Below are 24506 nucleotides of genomic sequence, written 5' to 3' on the forward strand. Positions count from 1 at the left end.
CACCCCTTCTCTCTCTCTCACTTCCCTACCCCCACCCCCACGATCTCCACCCCAATCTACTGTGGGCACTTAAACATTTTGGAAAACAAGACAATCAGAAGCTCTGTTTAGGCTGGTTCAGGAAGTACCTGATCTCTCTCCTTACGAGGGCCTGACCCACTGGCTATCCAGCCTGGGATGAGATGGGGATGAGGCGGAGGGATGCGGGGAGAGGGCAGCCCAGGATATGCCTCCTCTTTGCTAGATCAGGACGAACTGCCACCTGGGCCCCAGGTTTCCCACCTGAAAATGAGGGGGGAAGAGGAGAGGGAGCAGGCGCTCGCCTCTTCCGCCCGGCAACTCTGCTCCGGTGTCTCCCGGCCAGGCCCAAGCCTATTCTGCTCTCGGGCTGCAGCCCCTCATTGCGGGAATCGAGAAGAATTCGGGTGAAAAGAGGCCCGTAGAGGTTGAGGGGGGGGCTCAGGATGGCCGCTCTGCCAGAGGCCCGCCCCCGAGGAGATGGAATCGGCGTCAGAGCAAGGAGGGACCGATCCCTGGAGCGCACCAGGCGGCCCCGCCAGCCCGGTACCTGGTCCTGGAGCTAGCAAGCAGTCCCGACCCAATCTCAGCTCCGCCTCCTTGGTTTAAGGCCGCGTTGCCGCCAGGCCAGTTGCTGGGAGGGAGGTACGCAACGTGCCATGCGCAGTAGAGGGACCCGGGGAGGGCTGCTAAGGAACCGCCCCGCCCCGCCTCGCCCCGCGCAGGAGAGGAAGGCCCGACCCGGCCCGCTCGGCCCGGCAGGTAGGGAAGCTCTTCCTGGTTCCCGCATCTCCTCTGGTGCGGCGGGCCCTCAGCAGCGGCTTCTCCGAGAGCGGTTCTCCAGTGCTGAGTTACCTCATTACGCGCTGCGCATACGTGAGGGCATTAGGTCTCCAACGGAGGGGACACGTTTTCCCCCGCGTGTGGAAGCCAAAGACCTAGCTTGTCGTTGGTGTGGCCTTCGGGGTCCGAAAAGGGCTCTCCAGAGCCTCCATCCCCGAAGCAGGAAGGCAGTGAGATGATTTCAGTAATGTAGAGTCAAGGGGACGAGAATAAGGCAAACCAACACTGGCTGCTGACTTGGCTACTTTGAGTACTTTTTTAAAGTTCTTTTTCCTTTCGTGTGGTAGGACTTCAGTGGAAAAATCAGTCTCGCAGTTTCCTTGAAGGTATCTCAGATGCCTCTCACTTTGGCCTCTCGGGCACAAGACTGACAGGCTACAAAGGGGAATCCCACCCTTTTTCTGTGCCACCTTAGGTAAAAGGAAGAAAATATCTCAACTATCTTTTTTCCCCCCTCTGGATCTTTTTGGTCCTGGATCCTTCCTTACCCACAACTCTGAGAGACATCTGAAAACTCTGTTCTGTTTGCAGAAACCTGTCAGGTTTGCCTTGCTGGGGAAGCTAGCCTAAGCTAAGGCATGCAGGGCTTGAGAAAGGATGAAGCAGTAAGGGATGGAGCAAGGCTTCCTTCTGCGAGACTGCTTTTTTTTTTTTTTTTTTCCAGTGACTTACTCCGCCCACGGGGGTGGGGTGGGCTAGGTCCAAAACAGGATATACGCCATCAAGTAATGAACACTCGCCCTTCCCAGCTACGACCCTTGACACGGATTTATACTGGTCTCACTTCCAATATGGGGAAGAAGTTCGCTCTATTCAAACAGGGACCGATGGAAATTTGATGCCAAAACTGAATGTGAACTCTGCCAGTGCATCTCAGGATCTCACTGAATTTTACACACATGACTTTGCTCTTATCCAGTGCTTTAACATTCCAAAACAGTATCCTCACTGTTCTGTCATCAAATAAGATACTTCTCTCAGCTGCAAACTCGGTAAATTGACAAAGCAAGATAGTAGCAGAAATTGAAGTAAAATCCCTGCAATGTTGTTTTTTTTAAATTACTGAACTTTTTAAAAATAACTTTTAAATTTTTTATTTATTTTTGGCTGCGTTGGGTCTTCGTTCCTGTGCGCGGCGAGGGGGCGCTATTCTTCATTGCAGTGCCTGGGGCTTCTCTTGTTGCGGAGCGCGGGTTGTAGGCAGGTGGGCTTCAGTAGTTGTGGCACGTGGGCTCAGTAGTTGTTGCTCGTGGGCTCTAGAGCGCAGGCTCAGTAGTTGTGGCGCACGGGCTTAGTTGCTCCGCAGCATATGGGTTCCTCCAGGACTAGGGATTGGACCTGTGTCCCCTGCTTTGGCAGGTGGATTCTTAACCACTGTGCCACCAAGGGAGTCCCCTGCGATGTTCTTTTGAAAAGACCTTCTTAACATGTGGTCTTTGGAATCAAGGGTACTAGAGGAGTCAGTGCCTGAAAGATGCCAGACTTGATGCAGCCACCACAATGGGGAATTTAAACACGGAAGTACTTCTCATTTGTTCTAATGTCCAGCCCAGTAGCTATGTCATTTTCTAACTGGATGTCAGTTGGTCAAGGGGTCTAAAAGATCTCATCATCTTCAGGACTGCCCACAAAAGATATTTTGAGAAACTTTTGGCCTAGACTCTGTTTCAAGGAGCAAATTTCCTTGCAAAAGGGCCTGTTAAATCCAGATAACTTAGAAAACTGGTGTAATGAAAGGTCAATTTTGAGTTTACAAACTGTTTCTCCTTGCTTTGCTTTTGACTTGAGTCATGGGATGTACAAACTCCCTATTGCTTTTCACTTATGTATTATAAGGGATGGGACTCTCCAAGATTTCTGGAGCCTTCTGAAACTTGCTTGAAGCCTAGAGGAATGGAGATGGACCGAAGATCCTGGCTGTTTCGTTTTAACTGAGCACCCAGAGTGCACTGCCCTCTTGAAGATGCCACGTAAATTAACTGTGAGAAAGGTAAAACTGATTGCCTAAAATACTCAAGTGGGAGCTAGAAATGCTTACAATGTGTAGTTTAACAAGTTGAGCAGGATTATTTAACTTATAGAGCATTTTATATGTCAAAGCACTTTATACATGTTATCTACTATCCTCTGAAAAGGCATTTTAGAAAGGGCAGAGTAGATGATGCCCACTTATAGATAAGTGAAGAGACTTGTTACAGCACTAGGACAGCACCTGGGTCCCTACCCACAAACCCAGGACTCTTTTCCTGAAGCAGAAAACTAGCTTCAATTTCTAGCTTTGCTACAACCTTGCTAAGTGATGCAGTTAGCATGCAAGAAAGAGACAAAAGAAAGCTATTTAAGCATTTAAGTTGGAAATGTGATAGCAAAGCAAAGTTGATACAACAAATAACCTAGGCGGATATATTATCTGATCTCCAAATAACTCCCATGGAACTAAATACTTTAAAAGGCCTGGGTGTCTTTTACATAAATAAAAGTTACACTATTTGGAAAAGCAAAATAGGTGAAATTAAAGAGGACAATTAATTTTAAAAGATGAAAATATAACCTAATAATATCCATTAAGAGCAGTATAGTAGTAGACACAAAGTTCCCCCTTTCAGGGAAAACAAAACAAAAAACTTTCCTCTGAAATTGGTATTATTTCTCAGTTCAGAGCTGAGAAGATGGCATTCAACTTGTGCAAAGATAAAAACATTACCTTTTTTTTCCAAATGCAAATAAATCTTCAGCCCATCACCAAACTCCAGAAACTGAGAAAATACTTTTCACTATTGTTTTAGTAGTGTGTAACAGAAGCCACTCAAGACAGGTTTTCCAACGTGGGACAGCCAACAACATTCTCCTCTCTTTGTCCTCTGAGTCATAGGACAGACAATGGTGTCTTAACTCTAGTGGGGGACTTTGGGGAGAAGCACAGCAGTGACAGAATGGGGCTCTAAAAATATAAAATATTAATTAAAATAACTAGTGGGAATCCCCTGGTGGTCCAGTGGTTAGGACTCCACGCTTTCACTGCCGAGGGCGCGAGTTTGATCCCTCATTAGGGAACCAAGATCCCGCAAGCTGTGCAGCACAGCCAAAAACAAAACAAAAACACCAATAACTGGTAACTAAAGGATTATTATCAATGCTAACTCGTTTGAAGGAAAAGCACTTCAGTGCTGACTTTTATTGAATAAGAAGAACATTCCTATGGGCTTATACTCTTGTAGGGCAACCCCAGAAAAGTAAAGGCGGCACTCTGAGACTTTTGTCAATTAGTTTAATATATGTCCATAGGTAGTTCATACGAATGCTTAAATTACAAAATTAGCTGCCATGGTCCAAATGTGTGGGACTTTAAGAAAGCTTTTATTAATCAAAAGATAGCTAAGCATACCAACTTTGATTTCTAAAATGCAGGTTAAAGGTTTGTAAAACAAGGCTAATTCTAGAATTATATAGCATTAAGGTAATTAAATTTTGTTATTTTAATAACTTAATTTCATGAACTGTTAAAAAAATATTACATTTGCATCTCCCAGTTTATACATTTCTGCATTAACCTAGAGAAAAACCCATGTGAAAAGTTTCCATGCAGTTACAAAGGCAGCAGCACATGCTGTTTTCACAGCAACTTGTTTTTGCCTCAGAACACACCTGCACATAAAGCATCAACAAAAAATACCCACCCACCCCTCTCCCACAAAAAACCCAACCCTTTCCCATCCCCAGCAAAAATTACCTGGTACAAGCAGTGACTTAAAAAATGCTTTCTTAGTAGGAAGCATTTATAAAATGCAGAGATCTGAACAAGCTAAAAGCTCGTGCAGATAGATGGGCCTCTCCCCCAAGAGTTCCTTCCTCAAGAGGCAGAAGGAACTCTCAATAGTCTAGGAAAGCTCATTTTTAAAAGTATGTTTATACATATTCATGGCTATTTCTTTGAAAGAATATATACCCAGCCTCAACCGTGGAAGAGATAAAAGCAGGAGAAGCAAAGGGACATGGCCATAACACAGAGAACAGAGCTTCTCCATGAACATCCCATACGTTACAGCGACCAAGAAGGAAAACTTTTGTGACTTCACATAGACCACTGATCTCATCTAGGTGAAGCAGTTAATTTTTCATGCATTTGTTACTCAAGAAAACATACAGCCACTTAAAATACAGCATTCACATTGTCATTAGCTCATGGTATCAGGTAAGGAGGAAACTGCACTCCTGTACTATCTATCCCTAGAATTTTCCACATTCATGTAAGTATCCTGAAGCCTACAGATATCCTATCATACTGTCATCAGCGCCTCCCACCTATAAACATATACTGAACTAGATTGTTGAGTCCCTGAAATCTCAACACCACATATAGTGTTCTAATTTTATTTTTTTACAAGTTTAATGTAGACACAGAAGAGAACACCAAGCAATGTTTATTGTGCAATTCCAATAGTTATCTGTGCAACCTTGGTTTAGAGTCAGTCTTCATAGCCATTTCAACTGCCTGGTTTAAACAAAAAGCAACAATCTAATTATGTATCTATAAATTTCATGATATTTCTTCAAATATCATGCACTAAAAAGTACTGATTCATGTTATTTTAAAAATGTTTTGAAACTACACAGATTTCATATATTATTCCTTTTATAAAATAATCAAAATAATTTGATTATCTGGAAGAAAATTACTGTAACAGAGTCCTTCCAATGTATCTATGACCTTTGTAAAACTCCAAACCAAAAACAGAACACATGATGAAATAAGGATTTCTCAGTCACTGGGAAACTTTAAGATGAGAAATGAACTGGTATTTTTTGTTTCCTGTGAATTCAGAGTTTACAGGTGGCATAAGGACTCAGATCTCTTGGATGACTTTACATGGCTTTCACTTTGATTTGTTTCATTTTCATTTGCTTCTTCTCCAATTTCTTTTGCTCACGCCTCAAGGCAGCTTCCTAGAGAGAAAGAGGGAATGCAAACTAAGATTTCAGTACTTGTTTTAAAAAAAGTCAAAACTAGAATACTGCCTATACTATTTCGGCTAGCACCACAAATAACATCCCAGAAGACAGTTATAAGAATTGCTAATATGTATGCTGGCTAATGAAAATTAACTTGAAATGAAGTAAAGATAACTAAAATCTCAAGTTAGAGAGAAGTTAAACACTATACACTTAAGCAGACTTTGTTATTCTGGTCTGATTTTTCCTAAACACAGGAAACACTAGCCCAACTTTCATCATAACATATGTATCTGCCAAGGATTTGTATTTCAGTTCAGAAAACCTTAAGATCTTGTTTGATCAGATTATTTATTATAAATCTCTTATTAGCATAGGCTTTATGCCCAAGCACACCACTTTTCAGTTATGTTCAATTGGGAATTTTAATCATATTTTTATTTAGGAATTAGGAGGTTGTATAAAAGGAGAAAGAGCTTCAAACACATTATTTTGGTAGCAAAAGTCACTGGTTTTTATTTCCTGTACTGAGGGAAGCATTACAGGCCAAGTCAAGGTGTGACTTCACAGTTAGTTAATAGTGGTCACATCTGATTAAAGCTTATTTCAGCTGCAATCTCAAACCTAATTTTTTTAGGGGTTTAAGGTAGAAATGTTCTGATAAACATACTTCTCCACTGGTACAGGATTGAGAAAATATGGAAGAGGAAAAACAGAAGAACATAGTATATATATAGTTCTCAATAGTATAACAAATTACGTTTCAAAGGGTGATTTGTAAATTGTTGGTTTGGGAACTACTGACTCTGTCAGGTTCTCACACTTGCTAACAAAAAACTATCCACTAACCATCTATACAGCAGGGTTAGCCTGAATGAGTATCTATCCAAAGCTGTGCTACTGTGTAACTATCTTGAAGAAATGAGCCATCACTGTTAACACCACTTCAATGGAAAAATGCATTCTGTGTTTGGGTTCACTGAGGCAGGAGTGAAGCCACCTCTTTTGGCAGCTGCTGCCTCTTGTGAGGGCTCAGTAGCAAGCAAACAGCAATAGCATGTTTGTCAGAAGCTACACTCTTCTGCGACAGCAATATAAAATGGTCAAAAGACTGTCCCAAGGTCCCTTTCCCACTGTCCAAACCCTTACCTCCACCATACTCATTCTTTCCCCAACACTATCCATCCCTTACCATATTACATACTGTACACATGTGTAAAACTACCAATGCACAGAATACAGTACAGTGGTTAAGAGAAGAAATCTGTTTACATCAACATATTTAAGAGACATGTTTATGTCCATAAATATGTGAAAAATGTTCAATAATTCAAAAACTGCAAAACAAATGAGATACCATTGCCCCACTATCAGTCACACATTCAAAAACTTGTTAAATAGTTTTCATAAAGACATGAGTAAAGAGGAGCTCCCATATCATGTACTGGTAAAAGTATAAACTGGTACAACTTCCTATTGGCAGCCAGTCTCTTTCTCTTTTTCTCTCCTAGGATTGTTTTCTTCAGGAAATAAAAAAGAACAAATATGGAAAGACACTTTCCTGAAAGATTGCTATATTTTTAATATAAAAAGTTTGTAAGATGATCTACATTAAAAAATGAAATAAGTACACTGAATATACAGTTGAGGAACTAAATAAACTATATAGTGTTAACAGTGGTTACTTTTAGGGGTGGGAACTGTCTGAAGGATTATGTGACATTGTTCTTACATGGTAGAATTAAGGTTAAATTTATTGTCTGTGTATATGTTTCTCTATACTTTACAAATTAAATATATAACAAAACAAAACAAGGATCTACCAGTAGTGGCAGGAAGGTCCAGATCATTGGTAAAAATGAGCCATTCAAGCCAGAAATTCACTATAGGGTATTTTGTGTTTTGTTTGGCTCCTTTCCCATTTAATTCACTGGATCTTTTTACAAGGTACCTAGGCCTAGATACTATAAAGTGGTGGTTATAAAAAATACATGGTTTACACCCACAAGCAACTTACAATCTGACTTAAGTTCTGGGCCCCTCTTTTACTTAAACTTACTATAGTTTCAAACTCAAGAAATAACTGGAGAACTTTTTTTCTCATAGAAAAATGAAAGGCATTATCTATTAATGAGTCCATGCAGATTCTTCCTGTGTATCTGTTAAAAAGCCATTTATATTTATAAAGAAGACTGCATAAACACAGAGCTCTATTTTCAGAGGAAAAATATCCATCATCTAAACCAAACCAAATCAAACAAAGATTGATAAGAAAGGATGAGAGGAGGGCTGTGGTACTCTGGGCACTTTACTCAACAGCATTAATGACTCTACCAGCAACTAAAGTGCCACACAGGGGCTCACTTATTTTCTTTTTTAAAAAATTAATTAATTAATTTTTGGCTGTGTTGGGTCTTCGTTGCTGCGCACGGGCTCTAGGCGTGTGGGCTTCTAGTAGTTGTGGCACACAGGCTTGGTTGCTCCGGGGAGTGTGGGATCTTCCCAGACCAGGGCTCGAACCCCTGTCCCCTGCACTGGCAGGCGGATTCTTAACCACTGCGCCACCAGGGAAGTCCAGGGCCTCACTTTTTCTTGGCAGCCTGCCTCCTCCACTTACAAGAGTTTTCTTCAATCCTTGAGGTTATTCACATTAAAATTCACATTTCCCAGAACTCTGTTCTCCTCTTTTTTGACCAGCATTTACAAGGTTTAAAATTTTAGAGCTGGACTACAGCATCTTACTTCATAAAACATGAGAACATGCTGATGATGTTTGAAACGTAACAGACTACAGCCTTAAAAAGCTCTTGAGTTTGAGATTCTAGTTAGGTACAAAATAGAAAACAAAATACAAAGAAAAAATATTAGAATTCTCTAATTCTATAATCAAAATAAAATTTTTATAAAACAAGTTTATGTGGACCATAGGGCACAAGTCCTGGCTTCTATTAAAATTCCAAATTTCTTTCTACCTTAGTAAGTGTTTGGCTTGAAAGATGATAGTGGAACTTTCAAAAAGGGCCTATGCTGGGGGAACAGGATAATTCATATCATTCTCCAGGATTGAGGCTCAATCTAACATGGTTTGAACAGGAAGGATTATTCTTTTTTTACAGTGCTATCAACTGTCCCAAGTGCTGAGAAAATGCTAAGCTTTTAGCCTGTGTACATTCCTACACAGAATTACCTTAACAGCCAATATGGCACAAATAGGCATCCTTATAAATCTGAGTTTTACCCCAGTGATAAGAAAAGTTTGTCTTACCTCCAGCCTGCGCTGTTTCTCAGGATCTTCCTCATTCATGATTCGCTCCTTCTCTGCTCTTTTCTTCTCCTCACGCCGAGACTGGGCAGCTTCCTGTCTTTGCACGTGCGTCAGCTTCAAGAAGTTCTCCTCCACTCGAGCTCGGTTCTTGTCTGCTTTTTGTTTGCCCTTTCCCCAGGAAACAAAGCAATTCGTAAGAAATCCATTTCAATCCAAACAGAAACAAAATCCCATTTAATATTCTTTCATAAAACCACTCCCATGTAGCACTTTTAAGTTAACTAGCAAAGATAAAATCACTGAAATAATCGAAAGCTGACCCCCCCTCCCCGCCGACCCTTGAGGGGAAAAACACAATAAAGGGTTCCAACTTATAATAAAGGCTGCAGGTCTTACTTCTCTGTTGAGTCGAAACTTTTTGGCTTTATCAATAGAATAAATCACCATGTTCATCAGGGGTAGTAAAGCCTCCATATCCTTTGGGTAAGTGTTACCTGAGCCAGGCACTGGAAAACAAAACCATTTTCCTATTGAGTTAATGGCAGCATTCATACTTCTTGAATTAACTTTTTTTTTCTTTTTGTGTTAATAGGCTCTTTTCTCCAAGTTTGTTAGGCAGCTAAAATGCAGCAGAAAATAGAAATTAAAATATATAAAAGGATCTCTTACTGAAGAAACCAAAAAAACCAATAAGCTGGCATGAGGTATTTTTTTTTAAAGATTTTTTTTTTTTTTGATGCGGACCATTTTTTTAAAGTTTTTATTGAATTTGTCACAATATTGAATCTGTTACATGTTTTGGGTTTTTTGGCCACAAGGCATGTGGGATCTTAGCTCCTTGAACAGGGATGGAACTGGCACCCCCTGCAATGGAAAGCAAAGTCTTAACCACTGGACCGCTAGGGAAGTCCCTGGGGTTAGTTTTAATGTAGTTTTTTATAGCTATCGTTTAGAAAGAAACAATACTCTCCTTAAGATCATCTCACAGAAAACAAAGAACTCAGGACACAGAACACTTACCATTAAATGTAAACAATAGTGTCCTCTTAGTCTCAGGTAGCTTTAAAGGCTGACCTTCCCTGTCATAAAAGAAAGAGCTATTTAGAAAGAACACAAGAGACAGATACTTTCCATGCACATAAATCACCCAATTCACTTAGATGAACAGATACCTGTGCAAATAATCAGCACAGTACTTGGCATGGCATCCCCAAGTCAAATACAATCTCAGCCTGAAGGAGCTTTAAAGGTCATCTGGTCCACTGGTCTATCTGATGGATGCATTCCCAAGTGATCTTTATCCTATCCTTCAACACCTCCAGTGATGTCCCCTCCAGGCAGGATAATTCCATCTCACCTGGGGAGCCAGAAATGAGCCTGTATTTAAGTATGAGGCCCATATTTTAAATAAACTTTTTGTTTATTTTGATGGATTTTTATGTTTTATTTCTAACTCTTAATCTATCTTCCTATGATGAAGGATCTTATTTTTGAGTCAGACTCAGAATAAGTTGAGAAATAATCCACTATAGCATATATAATTTAGTTCTGACTCCCCAAAGAATCCTCTTGTAATCTTTGACTTTCAACCCTCCACACCTCCCCCCACATACAAAATGCTCCATGAATGCTGCAATGTGATACTTTGTCTAAAGTGTTATTATTGAGTTGAGCAAGGCAAGGATGATGCAACACCATCTAGAGGCATTAACTAATTTTGATTACCTTCGTTATTTTGACACAAAATTAAAATTCAAACTGGCTTTTAACTGTATTCAACTCCACAGTCCTTAGCCAAAAATTTAGATCAGAACCAATTCTACACCAAGGGTAAACTTAAATATGCTCTTCTGCGACAGGATGTGAAATCAAACAGCAAATTCAAGCCCTGAATATTTACATTCGAACAATATTACTATAAAGCCAGAAACTTTATGGGCATTAAGGGTGTCTGATAATACACTAGAAAGAATATAATCACTCAGCCATTCAAAGAAGAAAGCCGGAAAAGGCCATGAATTACAAAATGCATACACCTGCAATCAAACACAAATCAAATGTCACAGACAGATTCACATCATAAATTAAAGAGGAAAAAAAAAACCCGAAAAGCAACAACCCTAGACTACAAAGGACAGAGATTACCAATTGCATTTTCTTAGTATTAGCCATTCTGTTAGATTCTCATTTACCTCACTGAGTGGGTGATGCATACATGTGCTGACACATGCAAATTGGGGAGGCTTATTTGATTGTCCCCCATAGGTTTTCAATTACCTTCACGTTGCATGCAGTCAAAGCAAAGGAAAACTTGGATGCTGTCACCAACTTCCCTCACTCATTTGGGAAGGGAAATTGCAGAAGCACCTTGCAGGTGTTTCAACACAGAAAACTAGTGAAGAAAACTGATTTCAATATTTTTATTTCATACGTACTCTTGCATAACTTTTGGACCAGAGAACTGGTCTGAAAAATGAACAGATTCAATCTTGTCAGCATAGTGTGTAAGAAAGTGAACCATCTGAAATAAGAAAAGAAAATTATTTTTTTAAAAGTAGGTTTGATGCACTTCTCTTTTTTCATAAAGATATTCACTCTTTAATCCTCCTTACTTTTGCACAATGTCATGAAGGTTAAAGCTTAAAGAAAATTAAATTTAAATAAGGACTCTCCCTATGATGAAACTACTGCCCTTCTTTAGTCACACCAATGATCAAAATTGAGCAGCTGAAAATATATCTCAAAATAGTGTTCAAAATACGAGTGAAAGCATGAACATAAAATCTAAAATAATTTTAGGAATTCTTCACAACCACATCACCCAGAACTTACATTTAGAACTGTCTTTGAGCTATCCTATATTTTTATGATACTAAGATGTGCTGTTACCATACACAACTAATAGGAAAAAAAATAGCTCTTTATATACCCGTCTTCTATACTAACTGAAACTTTAAAAAATGTACTAAATGACATGGTGATAAGGATTAAAGTAGTAGTCCTTTTTCAAAAAAACTGAAAGCCATTAGCAATCCTAGGGACAATCTGTTCTTGATTTACAGAGAATTTCTTGACTAATAAAACTGTCTTTTTGACAAGTGAATCTATTGTTTAAAGAAAGTATTTTAGTGGTTGTGTGGGAAAGGAAGATAAAAATGAAGAATTTGTACAGCGTAACTTTCAGGGAGACTGCCCTGTAAATGGTCTACAAATGTATGTCTTCTATTGTATTTACCTTTGTATCCATCATTCCCTCTGTGACTTCTCCCATCTCTGACAGGATGGCCAAGGAGTCAGGCAGTCCATACTTTGCTCCAGACTTAGGTTTGTCACTACAAAACTCACTCTAGAGGAAGACGTAGTTGAAAGTAAGACATGATATTTTATTATGCACAAGGACTTTTTTTCTCAAGAGAATATGTACTGACCTATTTCAAAGTGATACAACTGTTCAAGTGATATAATTATCTTACGCTCTGAAGTCAAACATTTATGTAATAAAGAGGCACAGTTTCTACATATTATTTGAAAAAGAACCTGACATACCAGATCCTGCATCTCTTTCTGTAGTCGTACCAAGGCTTTCCGAGTACCAACAGCAAACACATAGGTATCCATGTCTTCATCATTCATGGTTACTTTTATTTGCTTTAAAAAAAACCAACATAACTCACCCGTTAGGTTCTGTGATAGGCAGATTTCTAAGACAGCCCCCAATATTCCTGCCTGCTGGTGTATACATCCTCCCCTTGAATGTAAGCAGGACTAATGAATGTGATGGTATTATCATTAACATGATTATGCTGTGCTATATGGCAGATGGTCCCTAATCAGTTGACTTTGAGTTAATCAAAAGGGACACTATCCTGGGTGGACTGACCTAATCAAGTGAGTCCTCAAAAGGGACTGGACCCTACTTGAAGAAAGAGTTAAAGTGTGAAAGGGCTATGGGACGGAGGGGAACCACGTGGCAGGGACCTGAGAATGGCCTCTAGGAGCTAAGAGCGGTTCCCAGCGACAACTAGCAGGAAAATAGGAACTTGCAACCACAGGGAACTGAATTCTGCCAACAGCCTAAATGACCCTACGAAGAGGGGCCCAAGTTCCAGAGGCATGGAAGCTCTGTGCACCGCCCCACTTCTGTGCCTCTCTTCCCTTTGGCTGTTCCTGAATTGTAGCCTTTACAAAAAACTGGTAAATATAAGTAAAGTGTTTTCCTGAGTTCTGTGAGCTATTCTAGAAAATTATTGAATCTGAGGGGAGGGCTGTGGGAACTCTAGATTTATATCTGGGCAGTCAGAAGTATGGTGGCCTGGGGTCTGCAACTGGCATCTGAAGTGTGGGCAATCTTGTGGGAATGAGACCTTTAACTTGTGGGATCTGGCACTAACTCCAAGTAGATAGTATCAGAATTGAATTGAATTGTTGGACACCCAACTGGTATCTGGAGAATCAGAGAACTGTTGGTGTTGGAAACACCCCAGAGGCAGGTTAAACAGTTTTTAATACTCTACATTGGGCCAGAGAGATAAAGTTATAAGCCTAAAGAGTCTGGTATGATAAAACATGGCCCTATTTGTCTTATTAACTTTATCTTTAAAAGTTTGGGTCAGAAATTACCAGTATATATGTGGAAGAAGGAAAATGTTAATGTAGGGAAATATGGCAAAGATCTGGCAAGATGGAAGCTGTTAAAGAAAAGGTTTTCTGCTCTTTTATCAATGAGGGGAAACTATACAAAGTAACACCTTAAGCAGAACCCACATAAAAAGCCTTAACAATATAAAAAACCCATATGTTTGTTGAGGCTGCTTTTCATTGCAGGGAAAAAAAAACCCCCAAACAGCAAAAAAGGTAAAAGGCTGGCTGGCTCAGAGGAAAAGAGAAGATGAAATCTACCTCAGGAAAGAACTGAAAATGATTAACACAACACTCTAAAGAATAATTTCTACAAAAAGATGGCTAAAGATGCAGCAAAACTTCCTTTGAGTTTTAACTGAGGAGGCTCTAAAAATTAGTGGGCTAAATCATCAGCGGCCACATTAGAAAAATTAAAATAAATAAAAGAAACAGGTTTCCAACTAACAATAAGACCTTTAAAATAACAATTGAGTTTCAATCCAATAAGAAGTACCTAATTATGTTACCAATATAGCACTTATTAACCAAATACTACTTTGTATTTTTATATATATGCAAACATTTCTTGTTCTACTAGCTTATATAAAAGACTGTCTCATGTATTTTTGTTTTTTTGCAGCAGTGGGAGTCAGCACAATTATTTTTGGAAGAATGAAGGGAGGGGGAATGTGGCATTTCTAATGAAGGACACCATTTTCAGATTAACATGTTAATTTAACAAAGGAAAGAAAGTATAGCAAACAATAAGGTCTCCATATTGTGTTATGAACTCATTCAGCCCAAGATGTATTACTTGAGGCAAAAAATATTTGAAAAGGAACCCAGACTACTGCCAAAGATAAAAGCAGGCACCAAAAGCAGAGTCAGATATGAGGGTAAACGGTCTATGACAACTGTTTTTCCCCTCCATCATCCATGTTGATTCTGTTGATCTACCTGGTGACAGAGTATTACCTCTTTCCCCACAAAAAGCACGTATGTCTCCTCACACCCACCTGCACTTCCACCTCCAGTTTCACACTGAGTGGAAGATGATCTGTCTAGATAGAAAAGGTTCCATTTTTGGGGCAAGGGACACAAGTTGTTAGAAAGTCCAAACATAATCCTGGCAAGAAATGGAACAAGCTCTAAGAAGTTAAGAATTCAATCTGTACAGAGAAAACCAGCATGAAGAATACATACCACTTGATCACTCACTGGCCTCATCATCCGGGCCAGGACATTCAATAAGTCCTGTCTCTTGAGGAACTAAAAAACAAAAAAAAACCCAAGAGAACAACTGCAACTTCTGTTTGCTATAAGAAGACATTGGAGAGGGACTCAAATGCTTCATCAAATATACTCTATATTTGCCAGTCAGTAAAAAAGATTATTTTTATTTACTTATTTATTTGGCCATGCCACATGGCTTGCAGGATCTTAGTTCCCTGACCAGGGGTCGAACCAGGGCTTCCTGCAGTGGAAGCGCAGAGTCTTAACCACTGGACCACCAGGGAATTCCCAAAAGATGATTTTTAGATCTCATTTTAAGTCAAACATGAAAAAAATGAGACACTGATCTTACAGGACTTGGGATCATGCTGGAAAAAATGAAAGGAAGATATACACTGTACCAGAAATTCCCTACTTACCCTCAGTTGGATAAGCATCCCCTCACAGCACACTCGACCAGAACACCACAAGTTGTAAATATGCTCATTCTCCTGGTTCAGCTTTCCTGTGCTGGTGGCTTCTTTGTTAGTTCCATCATCCCCTACAGGTAAAACCATTAACATGGTTCACTGGAAATGTTGGGGCCTAATCAGCACACACTCTTCTACTTACTCTGACCCCAAAATGATGGTACCTTTAGGTTAACAATACTTAGCTATCTTATAGAACTCTCCTTTAGACATAGATTACAACAGATGAGCATTATTGCTTTTACTTTAAAAATGCTTTATTGTTGCCATTAAAAAATTATGGACTCTAGCATTACTTGTGTGTCCTTGTTAGTTAATGACATTCAGCTTGGAATATAAGTAATTCAAGAGTAGGTACAAAATGGAGCAAAGTCAGTTTAAACGTCTCTGCCAAAAGTTAAAAAAAGGGGCTTCCCTGGTGGCACAGTGGTTGGGAGTCCACCTGCCGATGCAGGGGACGCGGGTTCGTGCCCCAGCGTACCGCAAAAAAAAAAAAAAAAAAGTTAAAAAAAAACACCTATGTAGTGAATAAAAAAATACCATTAATACTAACTATTCAACACTCCCTCACAGTGTTTCATTTAACTTTATCCAAGTTTGTTTTTCCTGCAGCAAAATGATAATAGTGGTACTAAGAGCTACAAAAAGCTCAAATTCCAATAATTTCCTCTCTTCATTTAATTCATTAATGTACAAAAAAATGTGTCCAACTTTACAAGGTAAAGCACACTGACACACCAAATGAAAACACACCAAGGGAAGTAGAAGGCATTGAAGGCTGCTCATTTTTTTCCTAATTTCCAGGTCAAAAAGTACTGAACTAGTATGGTACAGTGGACAGCATGGACTTTGGAAGCAGGTAGACTAGGTTCTAAAATCACGGTTGCAGTTGAACGGCTTAGACAAGTTTTAACACTTCTCCGGACTTCAGTTCCCTCTTTAGGAAAACAGAAACTATATCCAACTGACAGTATTGTTCTAAAGATTAAATAATAAACAGTGTATGCAAAGTACCTAGCAAAACATAGTACACAGTCCTGCTAAAGAGCAGAAGAGATGGATACTTGCTTGCTATTAAAGGGAAATTAAAGCCAAACTGAAGTGAAGGTGGGTGAGTCTACCTTACCCCCTACACTACACCATTACAGGCTTCCTCTAAGGTATCAGTGTACACCTCTGCAGTGGATCTGACACTAAAGTGCCTAAAACCTGAAGGAATTTTGAAGGACTTCTAATTTCTAAAAGATGAATTGAAAGCATTTATCAAGCTACCTAAAATGTCAAAATTCTTTGCTTTTGGCTAGATTTTTATCAACTTGTTTTGATAACACTGATTGTCTCATTCTATCTGAAGCTGTACAGCAAATGATTGATGAAGGGTGAGAATATTGTTTCATGAATGCAATTTATTCACCTTGAGAGAATTAAAAAAAGCATCCTCTTCAGCAGTCCATGAAAGTAGTCAGATGCTTATTACACTGAGCAGAACAAGCAGTTCTTACCAGAAAGTTTTCAAACAGGTGGCTAGACCTGTATTAGCCTAACTTACCTACTAATGTAAAGTTGCTCTCCAAAAGCTCCCTATGAGTGTTAAACCAGGCCTGAGCAAGGCGACTGTTTTTATTCTTCCCGATGATATAATTCATGATGTAGGCAAGCAGACCAGTCACCATTAAAATCTCTAGATAATAACTCTCCCAACTGTTCTGGAGGTGTGCAGGAACCTAAAGAAGAACAATCGTTCCATTTAATGTTGGCTGAGGCTGAAGGACAAAGTCTAACTCAAGGTATGAAGGAGAATGAGAAAACCCATAAACAGAAGTGGATACGTTAGATAACTGTCACTGAATATGGTTATACTTTGAAAAATACGTTCATTTTGGTTTTCCAGATCATCTTTTTTTCTTTTAAGTGTTACTTTTTTTTTAAATGAAGGTTTTATTTATTATTTATTTATTTTTTGGCTGTGTTGGATTTTCATTGCTGTGCGTGGGCTTTCTCTAGTTGCAGTGAGCAGCGGCTACTCTTTGTTGCGGCGTGTGGGCTTCTCATTGCATTGGCTTCTCTTGTTGCAGAGCGTGGGCTCTAGGCATGCGGGCTTCAGTAGTTGTGGCACTTGGGCTCAGCAGTTGTGGCTCGTGGGCTCTAGAGCACAGGCTCAGTCGTTGTGGCGCACGGGCATAGTTGCTCTGCAGCATGTGGGATCCTCCTGGACCAGGGATTGAACCCATGTCCCCTGCATTGGCAGGTGGATTCTTAACCACTGCGCCACCAGGGAAGTCCTTCCAGGTCATCTTTGTAAAAGATTCTTTAAGGAAATATGAGGATAATCAAATGGGATAAAAAGCTGGAAATCCCTCTGTATTCATCTTGATTCTGAGTCCCACCCCACAAATAAACCCAATGTCTATCCTCTTCATTCCTTGGTAAATAAAACTAGGAAGGCTAAAATAAAAACATACGGTTGCAGGACTTCCCTGGTGGCACAGTGGTTAAGAATCCGCCTGCCAATGCAGGGGACATGGGTTCACACCCTGGTTCGGGAAGATCCCACATGCCGAGGAGCAACTAAGCCCGTGTGCCATAACTACTGAGCCTGCGCTCTAGAGCGTGCGAGCCACAACTACTGAGCCCGTGTGCCACAACTACTGAAGCCTGTGCAGCTAGAGCCTGTGCTCCACAAGAGAAGCCACCGCAATGAGAAGTCCGTGCACTGCAATGAGGAGTAGCCCCCTCTTGCCACAACTAGAGAAAGCCTGCGCACAGCAACAAAGACCCAACGTGGCCAAAAATTAAATAAATAAATAAATAAATTTATGTAAAAAGAACCCAACAAAAGATACAGGTTGTTTTTCTGTGTGTCCACTGCATCAGAAGAACTGATATCAAACTCTTTCACGGCTCCCATGTTACATCAACACCAGCTACGTGTCACTAATTATATTTCTGAGATTAATGATGGCAGGATATTTTGTTGGTTAGTTTGGGATTCAAAACCTGTATACCTACATCGACAATTGTTATCGGGTCTTTATTTTTGCTAGAAGAAGTATCTGGTTTGTCTTCATAACCTTCAAATTCTTCATCATCATATGGTTCACTCTCGGTATCTCCCTCCTACGAAAATGAGGCACAATCTGTTTTCCCCCACTAACATCCAGCAATTTTATCTCATTTTTATGGCAACATTTGTAGAGGAAAACAGAACATGAAAGCAGCAAGCACAGAACACAGAGATCTTACATAGTTTAAACAAATGATGACTCCCCATGCATTTGAACCCTGAGTTCTAAATGATACAATTCCCACCCACCCACATACCAATACATATCCACCCCCACTCCATCATCCTCCATCCAGGCTTTCCATAGAGGAGAAAAATACAATTCATTTTTTGTTGAATGTAAAAGGTGAGAACATACTACAAACATTTAGAAGAGCTCCACCTACTGAATAAAAATGAGCATACCAGAGGGTAAAAGTCTCCTTAGACCTGGGCATTACTCTTAATGTCTGGGAAAAGTGCTAGTTACACATTGTCCCATCCTTCCACTTTCCCAAGAAATCAATAAAAAAGAACCTTTACCTGGGTATCTGCATCTTCAAAATCTCCTTCTTGGTTTTCATCCTGCCCTTCCAACTCCACAGTAGTCTCGTCTTCATCATCTTCAGTGGTTATCACTCGTTGAGGAGATTCAGTAACAGAGTCTTCTGTGACATCCTCAAATTCAGCAAAGTCATTATCATCATACTCTACGATGTCTTCCTCATCCTCGAAATCATCAAACTTGGCTTCAGAGACACTCCCAAATATCAAAAGGACAACACAGAAAGCATGGAAGGCTTTCATTGCCCCTTAAAAATGAGTCAAACAAGACAAAAACAAAAACCCTAAGTGGACTGCCATTCTACACATACTGATCACATTTTGTAAACAGTTAAAAAATAAATCTAGGACTCTCCCACTTTTCTCTTATTTAATACTGTTCATTTCAGATAGCATTATATAAAGAATACTAAGGTTAGGTTCAAGAGGCCTGGGTTCTAGTCTGGACTCTCTCACTAGTTATCTGTAAAATCTTATACTAGTCATTTAATTTCTTTAGGTTGGTTTCCATTTACACTGTGTATTCAGTATGCAGTTTTTGAATGCCTATAAAAAGCTTTATATAGAAACTGGGAGAGGGATAATGAAAGAAGAATGAGATGCAACTATCTGTTGGTTGTAATAAAAATAATACATGAATGGAAAAGCTATTCATTCTTAGATCAACTTTATGTGTGCACATCATCGTCATCATCAAAGCAAATGTTTAAGACACAAAGTGCTAGGCACTGTCCTAAAGGCTTTATAAAAAGCAACTAATTTAATCCGCATGACAACCCTCTGTAGAAAGTGGTTTTATTAACATCCCCATTTCATAGATAAGGAAAATGAGGCACAGAAATGCTAAGTGATACAACCACCACGTGACAGAGAACTGTGTTCTGATGCCAGTTTTGCCTCCAGAATCCCTGCTATCAACCACTTCTCAGGCAGCATCTCCAACGTCAGCCAGTAGCAGTGATTTTGTTACTTATTTAAAGTAGCAATTTTTGCTAACACCACCTACTCAAGAACCACAGTATTATCCTAAATGGTCTCCCCTGCTCAACTCTCTCCCTACTCCCTACTTTTCCCTAAAAACTACCGTTATCCTTCTAAAACATGACTTCCGTTACATAAGGATTCAATCACCAATGAAGGCTAACAAATTACCCAAAGAATAATATAAAACTCCTCTAGCTTTCACTGCTTTTCATAAAATGATCCTACCATATCAAATAAAATGTTCCCTCACTGAGCATATCACCGTGTCAGATATTATGCCAAGAGAACCTAGCTTCAAGGACGTGAGTTAGAGTATGACAGGGAAAATCTGAAACCGGTTAAACCATACATACATACAAAAAACAAACTTACTTTTTGTTTATTAAAAATTGTTATGAATGAAGTTAGAACCCAAGTTGTTTTAGAAGCAAATACACAAACAAAAAGGTTTAGAAGGTCATACATACATCTACATATAAATAGTAGTTATTATGTATGATAAGATTATGGGCCTTTTGCCTTTTTCTTTATACTGAATACTTTTCTAATTTTTCTGATGTTCTTATAATAAAATGTTCTTTACAAAATAAAATAACAGGATAGTTCGTGCACTCAAGAGGAGGCCCTGCAGACTGAGGAGCAGCTATAGCACAGAGGGGGCTGAGACAGCGCATTTTAGGGGTCTGGTATGATAGAACATTGGGTTTGTAGACCCAAATGGGGGAAATGAGGCTAAAAAGGCCAGCACAGGCCAGATCATGATGATCCTTATTTATTTATTTGATCATCCTTATTTAAATACCACACTAAGAAGTTTGGATAATTAGAATCAACTAAAAGATTTAAGTAAAAGAGTGACGACACAATCAGATTTGCAATTTAACCCTGACAGCTCATACAGAGGGTGAATTAGAGAAGGGCACCTGAGATGGGAAAAATAGGAAGTGGCTGAGATAATTAGATAGGAGATAAAACACAACTGAAGGGCTTCCATGGTGGTGCAGAGGTTGAGAGTCCGCCTGACGATGCAGGGGACGCGGGTTCGTGCCCCGGTCCGGGAGGATCCCATATGCCGCGGAGTGGCTAGGCCCGTGAGCCATGGCCGCTGAGCCTGCGCGTCCAGAGCCTGTGCTCCGCAACGGGAGAGGCCACAACAGTGAGAGGCCCGCGTACCGCAAAAATTAAAAATAAAAATAAAAAAAAAAAGAAAAAGAGGGGCTTCCCTGGTGGCGCAGTGGTTGAGAATCCGCCTGCCGATGCAGAGGACACGGGTTCGTGCCCCGGTCCGGGAAGATCCCACATGCCGTGGAGCGGCTGGGCCCGTGAGCCATGGCCGCTGAGCCTGCGCGTCCGGAGCCTGTGCTCCTCAAAGGGAGAGGCCACAGCAGTGAGAGGCCCACGTACCGCAAAAAAAAAAAAAAAAAAAAAGAAAAAGAGACTGGTCAAAGTGGTAGCACAGAAGTCAAAGGAGAAGCATATTTCTAAGAAGGAAACAGAGCTCAGTTTCAATTGCTGCAGAAAGTTCAAGTAGGATATGGACCAAAAATTTCCCAATGTTAATAAGGAAATCATTATTGGCAACTGCAAGGAAGTGGTCAGTATGAAAGCCAGGATGCAGGGAGCTGAGTACTAACAGAGTGTGAATGGGTGGCAAAATAGAGTATATATTGGGCTGGCCAAAAAGTTCGTTCTGTTTTAAGTTCAAAAAAGACACATTTTTCACTTTCATGAAAAACTTTATTGAACAACATATTCACTAACTGAAAGTACTTTCTGGCCAACCCAATACTGATCTCTCAAGGTGCTGTGGTATAGTGAATATTCTATATCTCATATTTACAACACCATAAATTCATAAAGGAAATTGGCTCAATATCAAAGGCTATTGCCCAATACCTTGCAACTCACGGCTGCTCAAGAAGTGTTCTTAAAATTGGACAAAGTTCATAAATTTTGAAAGGCACCAATGATTTGAGTAACGCCACCAAGGATAGGCCAATATTATATCCTTTCCAATATTTGATCTTTGAGGTTAGCACCAGGGGACATTATCTGGGAAAACACAGCTGCCCTCTTGACAAAAACCTCAAAGAGGCTTGTGATGTGTCTCCAAACACCCTTAGCTTCATAGTCAAAAGTGGAAGACATATGAAAAGGAGCACATATGTTGGTGGAGTTAGGTTTGGTTTAAAACATCAGCTCTACCATTTGCCAGCCATGTGACCTTGGGCTAATTACTTAAACCCCTGTTCCCCACATACAAAAAAGGGATAGTCATTCACTACTTGCCTCACAGGTCTGTAGTGGATATTACAAGAGATAACGTGCTTGGCACACAGAAGGTACTCAATAAATAGCAGTTCCCATTACTTCCTTCCACTGTGCCTTATGAACGCCCTTTAAGGTGTAAAAATACTTCATTTTTAGTGTTTCTCTTTCAGATCTCACTTTTAAACTTTTTCAAATAGAAGCAAATAAAGGTTAACACTGGCACAGTCAACTTGATTAACTCCCTGACGAAAGGTCTGGTCATTTCAAAGTGAATTTCCACTTAGAACGCTCACACCACAGAAGCACTTCTAAGTTAACTCAGCCCTGTAACAGAGCTCCTTTAAGGATATTTAGGTTAAAATTATCCAAGCCATCCGTGCCTTGGCCTTCCTTCCCAGAAGTCTGTCTGGTGCACCTGTCAACTATTTCTCAAACGCACAACTCCCTGCCTGAGAGGCAGTCCTGAGACTCCTGGGGCAGGGCACCCCAGCACTAACAAGTCTGGTCTGATTTCTTTTGCTAGCTCACCTGGCAGTCTCAGCGATTGGGCCTGGACTTAAAAACGGAAGAGAGCTAAGTGCAGGAATCATTCCTTGTTGGCATTTTAGAGTAGGCCTTTCTGACAATGGCCAGACCCTGAGGCTTCTGGAGATCATGGAGACATTCCCGTCTCCTTACACATGTTGGATAAAAACATGTCATGTTAGAAACCTTCAGAGAAGACGGACCACAGAGGTTGCTGCTTCTGTTAAGCCTGCGGGGTCTAGTCTTTCCCCAGCAAGGAGAGTCAATCCTACGCTCCATTCTTCCTGCTGGCACGCTGTGGGCTTTGCTCTAACTTTGCCCTGCGGGTTGGCATTTGCTCACAGTTCTGGAAGTTCCAAAAAACCGTTAAAAGTCACTCCAACCCCGAACAGAACTCCCAACAGAAAACGGGCCTTGGGGTGGACAAAGTCTGGTTTGTTTTTAAGGAAATCAGGAAAGGCGAGAAGGCGCGGGGACCGAGGCATGTCACCATAGGCTGGACTTAGGGGATGGGGTGGGAAAAGGGACCTGGTTAGGCCACGCAACTCCGCGTCACCGCTCGGCCCAACCCGACCCCACCGACTAGCGCGTCACGGCCCGCTCCCTACCTGTACCGAGGGCTAGAACCCGGCCCAGCGCTCCTGCGGCTGCCGCCTTACTCTGCCTGCCCTCGGGCCGGCCACCGCCTACCAGGTCACTGCGGTTTCACTGCCCTCGACGCCTCTAGGACACAGCCAGACCAGGTAGCTCAGTCACGCCGCAGCACCACTCTTCACGTAGCCTCCGCCAGCCGTTACGTAGAATGCGTGCGGCCTGTCCGCGCCTGCGCACGACGCGGGGGCGGGACACAGCTCAGGGGGCCGAGCGAGACCTCCCCCGGCCCAGCTGAGGCGAGGTGTGGTAGCTGGGAGTTACATAAGCCCAGGCCCTGGGCTGGAACTGCCTGCGCCTATCCCTGTGCTCTCCACTAGGGTTCAGTCAAGTTGTTATCACGCTGAACCCGTGCTCCGGAAGCTAAAAGTCGCCATGCTCTATGGGACCACGTGGCTAGAGGCACGCGGGGAAATCTTGCCCAAGTCGCATTTGCAAAGAGGACTTTAGGGGATCGACAACTTTATGTACATGTGGTTTCCACCCAAGCCCCTTTCCTGGGATTTTTTGGCGGCTCCCCGTCAGTGCTACTTTCTTCACTTCCAGGCCCACTTCCTAAACGGGCCATGAACACTCTTCATCCAGCAGTAGTGCCTGTTAGGTGTCTGAGGTGTCTGTGAGGCAGTCTGGAGCCTTAGGGCCCGGAGGCCGCGGCGCCTTCCGGGAGCCGTAGATCAGGCTCCGCCCTTCGGCCCGCGCTCTGCACTGCGCATGTCCGGTTTTGTTCCCCTTCCCCCCGTCAGCGACGGGCAGAGAGGCGGCGGCGGCGGCGGCGAAGAAGGGGGCGGAGAGGGAGGAGCGCGGCGGGACGGGGTCTGGACCGCTCGTACTTCGGGCTGTTGGATTCTCTCCGCGTCGGCAGCAGTAGTAGCTGCTTCTGCAGCCGCAGCAGCAGGTTTGTGCGAGGCGGGTCTGGGCGCGGGGCCGTAACCCCTTGGGGGCACCGCAAGGCAACTGCGGGGCCTAGCGAGGGCCCGGGAACCGCGGCCTCTCATAACAAAGAGTCGGCGGGGCCTCGGGGAAACCGAGGCGCAGGGGGCTGGGGAGGAGTAGGAGTGCGTGACTGAAG

General features: G+C 41.5%; 3 protein-coding genes across 18 annotated transcripts in view; 1 reads left to right on the plus strand and 2 right to left on the minus strand.

The window, feature by feature from the left end:
• The window catches only part of STRADA (STE20 related adaptor alpha), a 29811-nt gene extending 29130 nt beyond the window's left edge, over positions 1-681 (minus strand). For 2 of the 15 annotated variants that reach the window (XM_067021897.1, XM_067021896.1), the window contains exon 1: positions 569-653. The gene's annotated coding sequence lies outside the window, so the exon portion shown is untranslated. Of the gene's footprint in view, positions 1-282 lie in introns of all 15 variants that reach the window. The other 13 variants (XM_067021893.1, XM_059046960.2, XM_059046966.2 and 10 more) reach the window with 12 other exon arrangements.
• A 15-nt stretch (positions 682-696) lies between these two features.
• DDX42 (DEAD-box helicase 42) overlaps positions 697-24506 on the plus strand; it is an 83513-nt gene continuing 59703 nt past the window's right edge. Inside the window, exons 1-2 of one of the 2 annotated variants that reach the window (XM_067021882.1) lie at positions 697-780; positions 2698-2851. The gene's annotated coding sequence lies outside the window, so the exon portion shown is untranslated. Of the gene's footprint in view, positions 781-2697; positions 2852-23353; positions 24333-24506 lie in introns of those variants that run through there. The other variant, XM_059046908.2, reaches the window with a different exon arrangement.
• On the minus strand, positions 5267-24139 carry CCDC47 (coiled-coil domain containing 47). Its single transcript, XM_059046944.2, has 13 exons — positions 23395-24139; positions 18986-19254; positions 18409-18516; positions 16949-17123; positions 15349-15470; positions 14900-14965; positions 12623-12724; positions 12312-12422; positions 11512-11597; positions 10097-10155; positions 9473-9582; positions 9077-9244; positions 5267-5805 (listed from the first exon to the last, which is right to left on the minus strand). The coding sequence occupies exons 2-13, from the start codon at positions 19247-19249 to the stop codon at positions 5725-5727; spliced, it is 1452 nt and encodes a 483-aa protein (XP_058902927.1). The 5' UTR covers positions 19250-19254; positions 23395-24139; the 3' UTR covers positions 5267-5724.

The sequence above is a fragment of the Kogia breviceps genome, chromosome 19 (genome assembly GCF_026419965.1).
Source record: "Kogia breviceps isolate mKogBre1 chromosome 19, mKogBre1 haplotype 1, whole genome shotgun sequence".
Taxonomy (NCBI): Eukaryota; Metazoa; Chordata; class Mammalia; order Artiodactyla; family Physeteridae; genus Kogia; species Kogia breviceps.

Excerpts from the sequence above, each read along its gene's own strand:
- CCDC47 (XM_059046944.2), bottom strand. The coding sequence starts at position 19,249 with ATGAAAGCCTTCCATGCTTTCTGTGTTGTCCTTTTGATATTTGGGAGT. Across the intron at positions 15,471-16,948 it reads GAGCAACTTTACATTAGTAG|GGGATGATGGAACTAACAAA; the intron begins GTAAGTTAGGCT and ends TTTTACCTGTAG. Across the intron at positions 11,598-12,311 it reads AGGGAATGATGGATACAAAG|ATGGTTCACTTTCTTACACA; the intron begins GTAAATACAATA and ends TTCTTATTTCAG.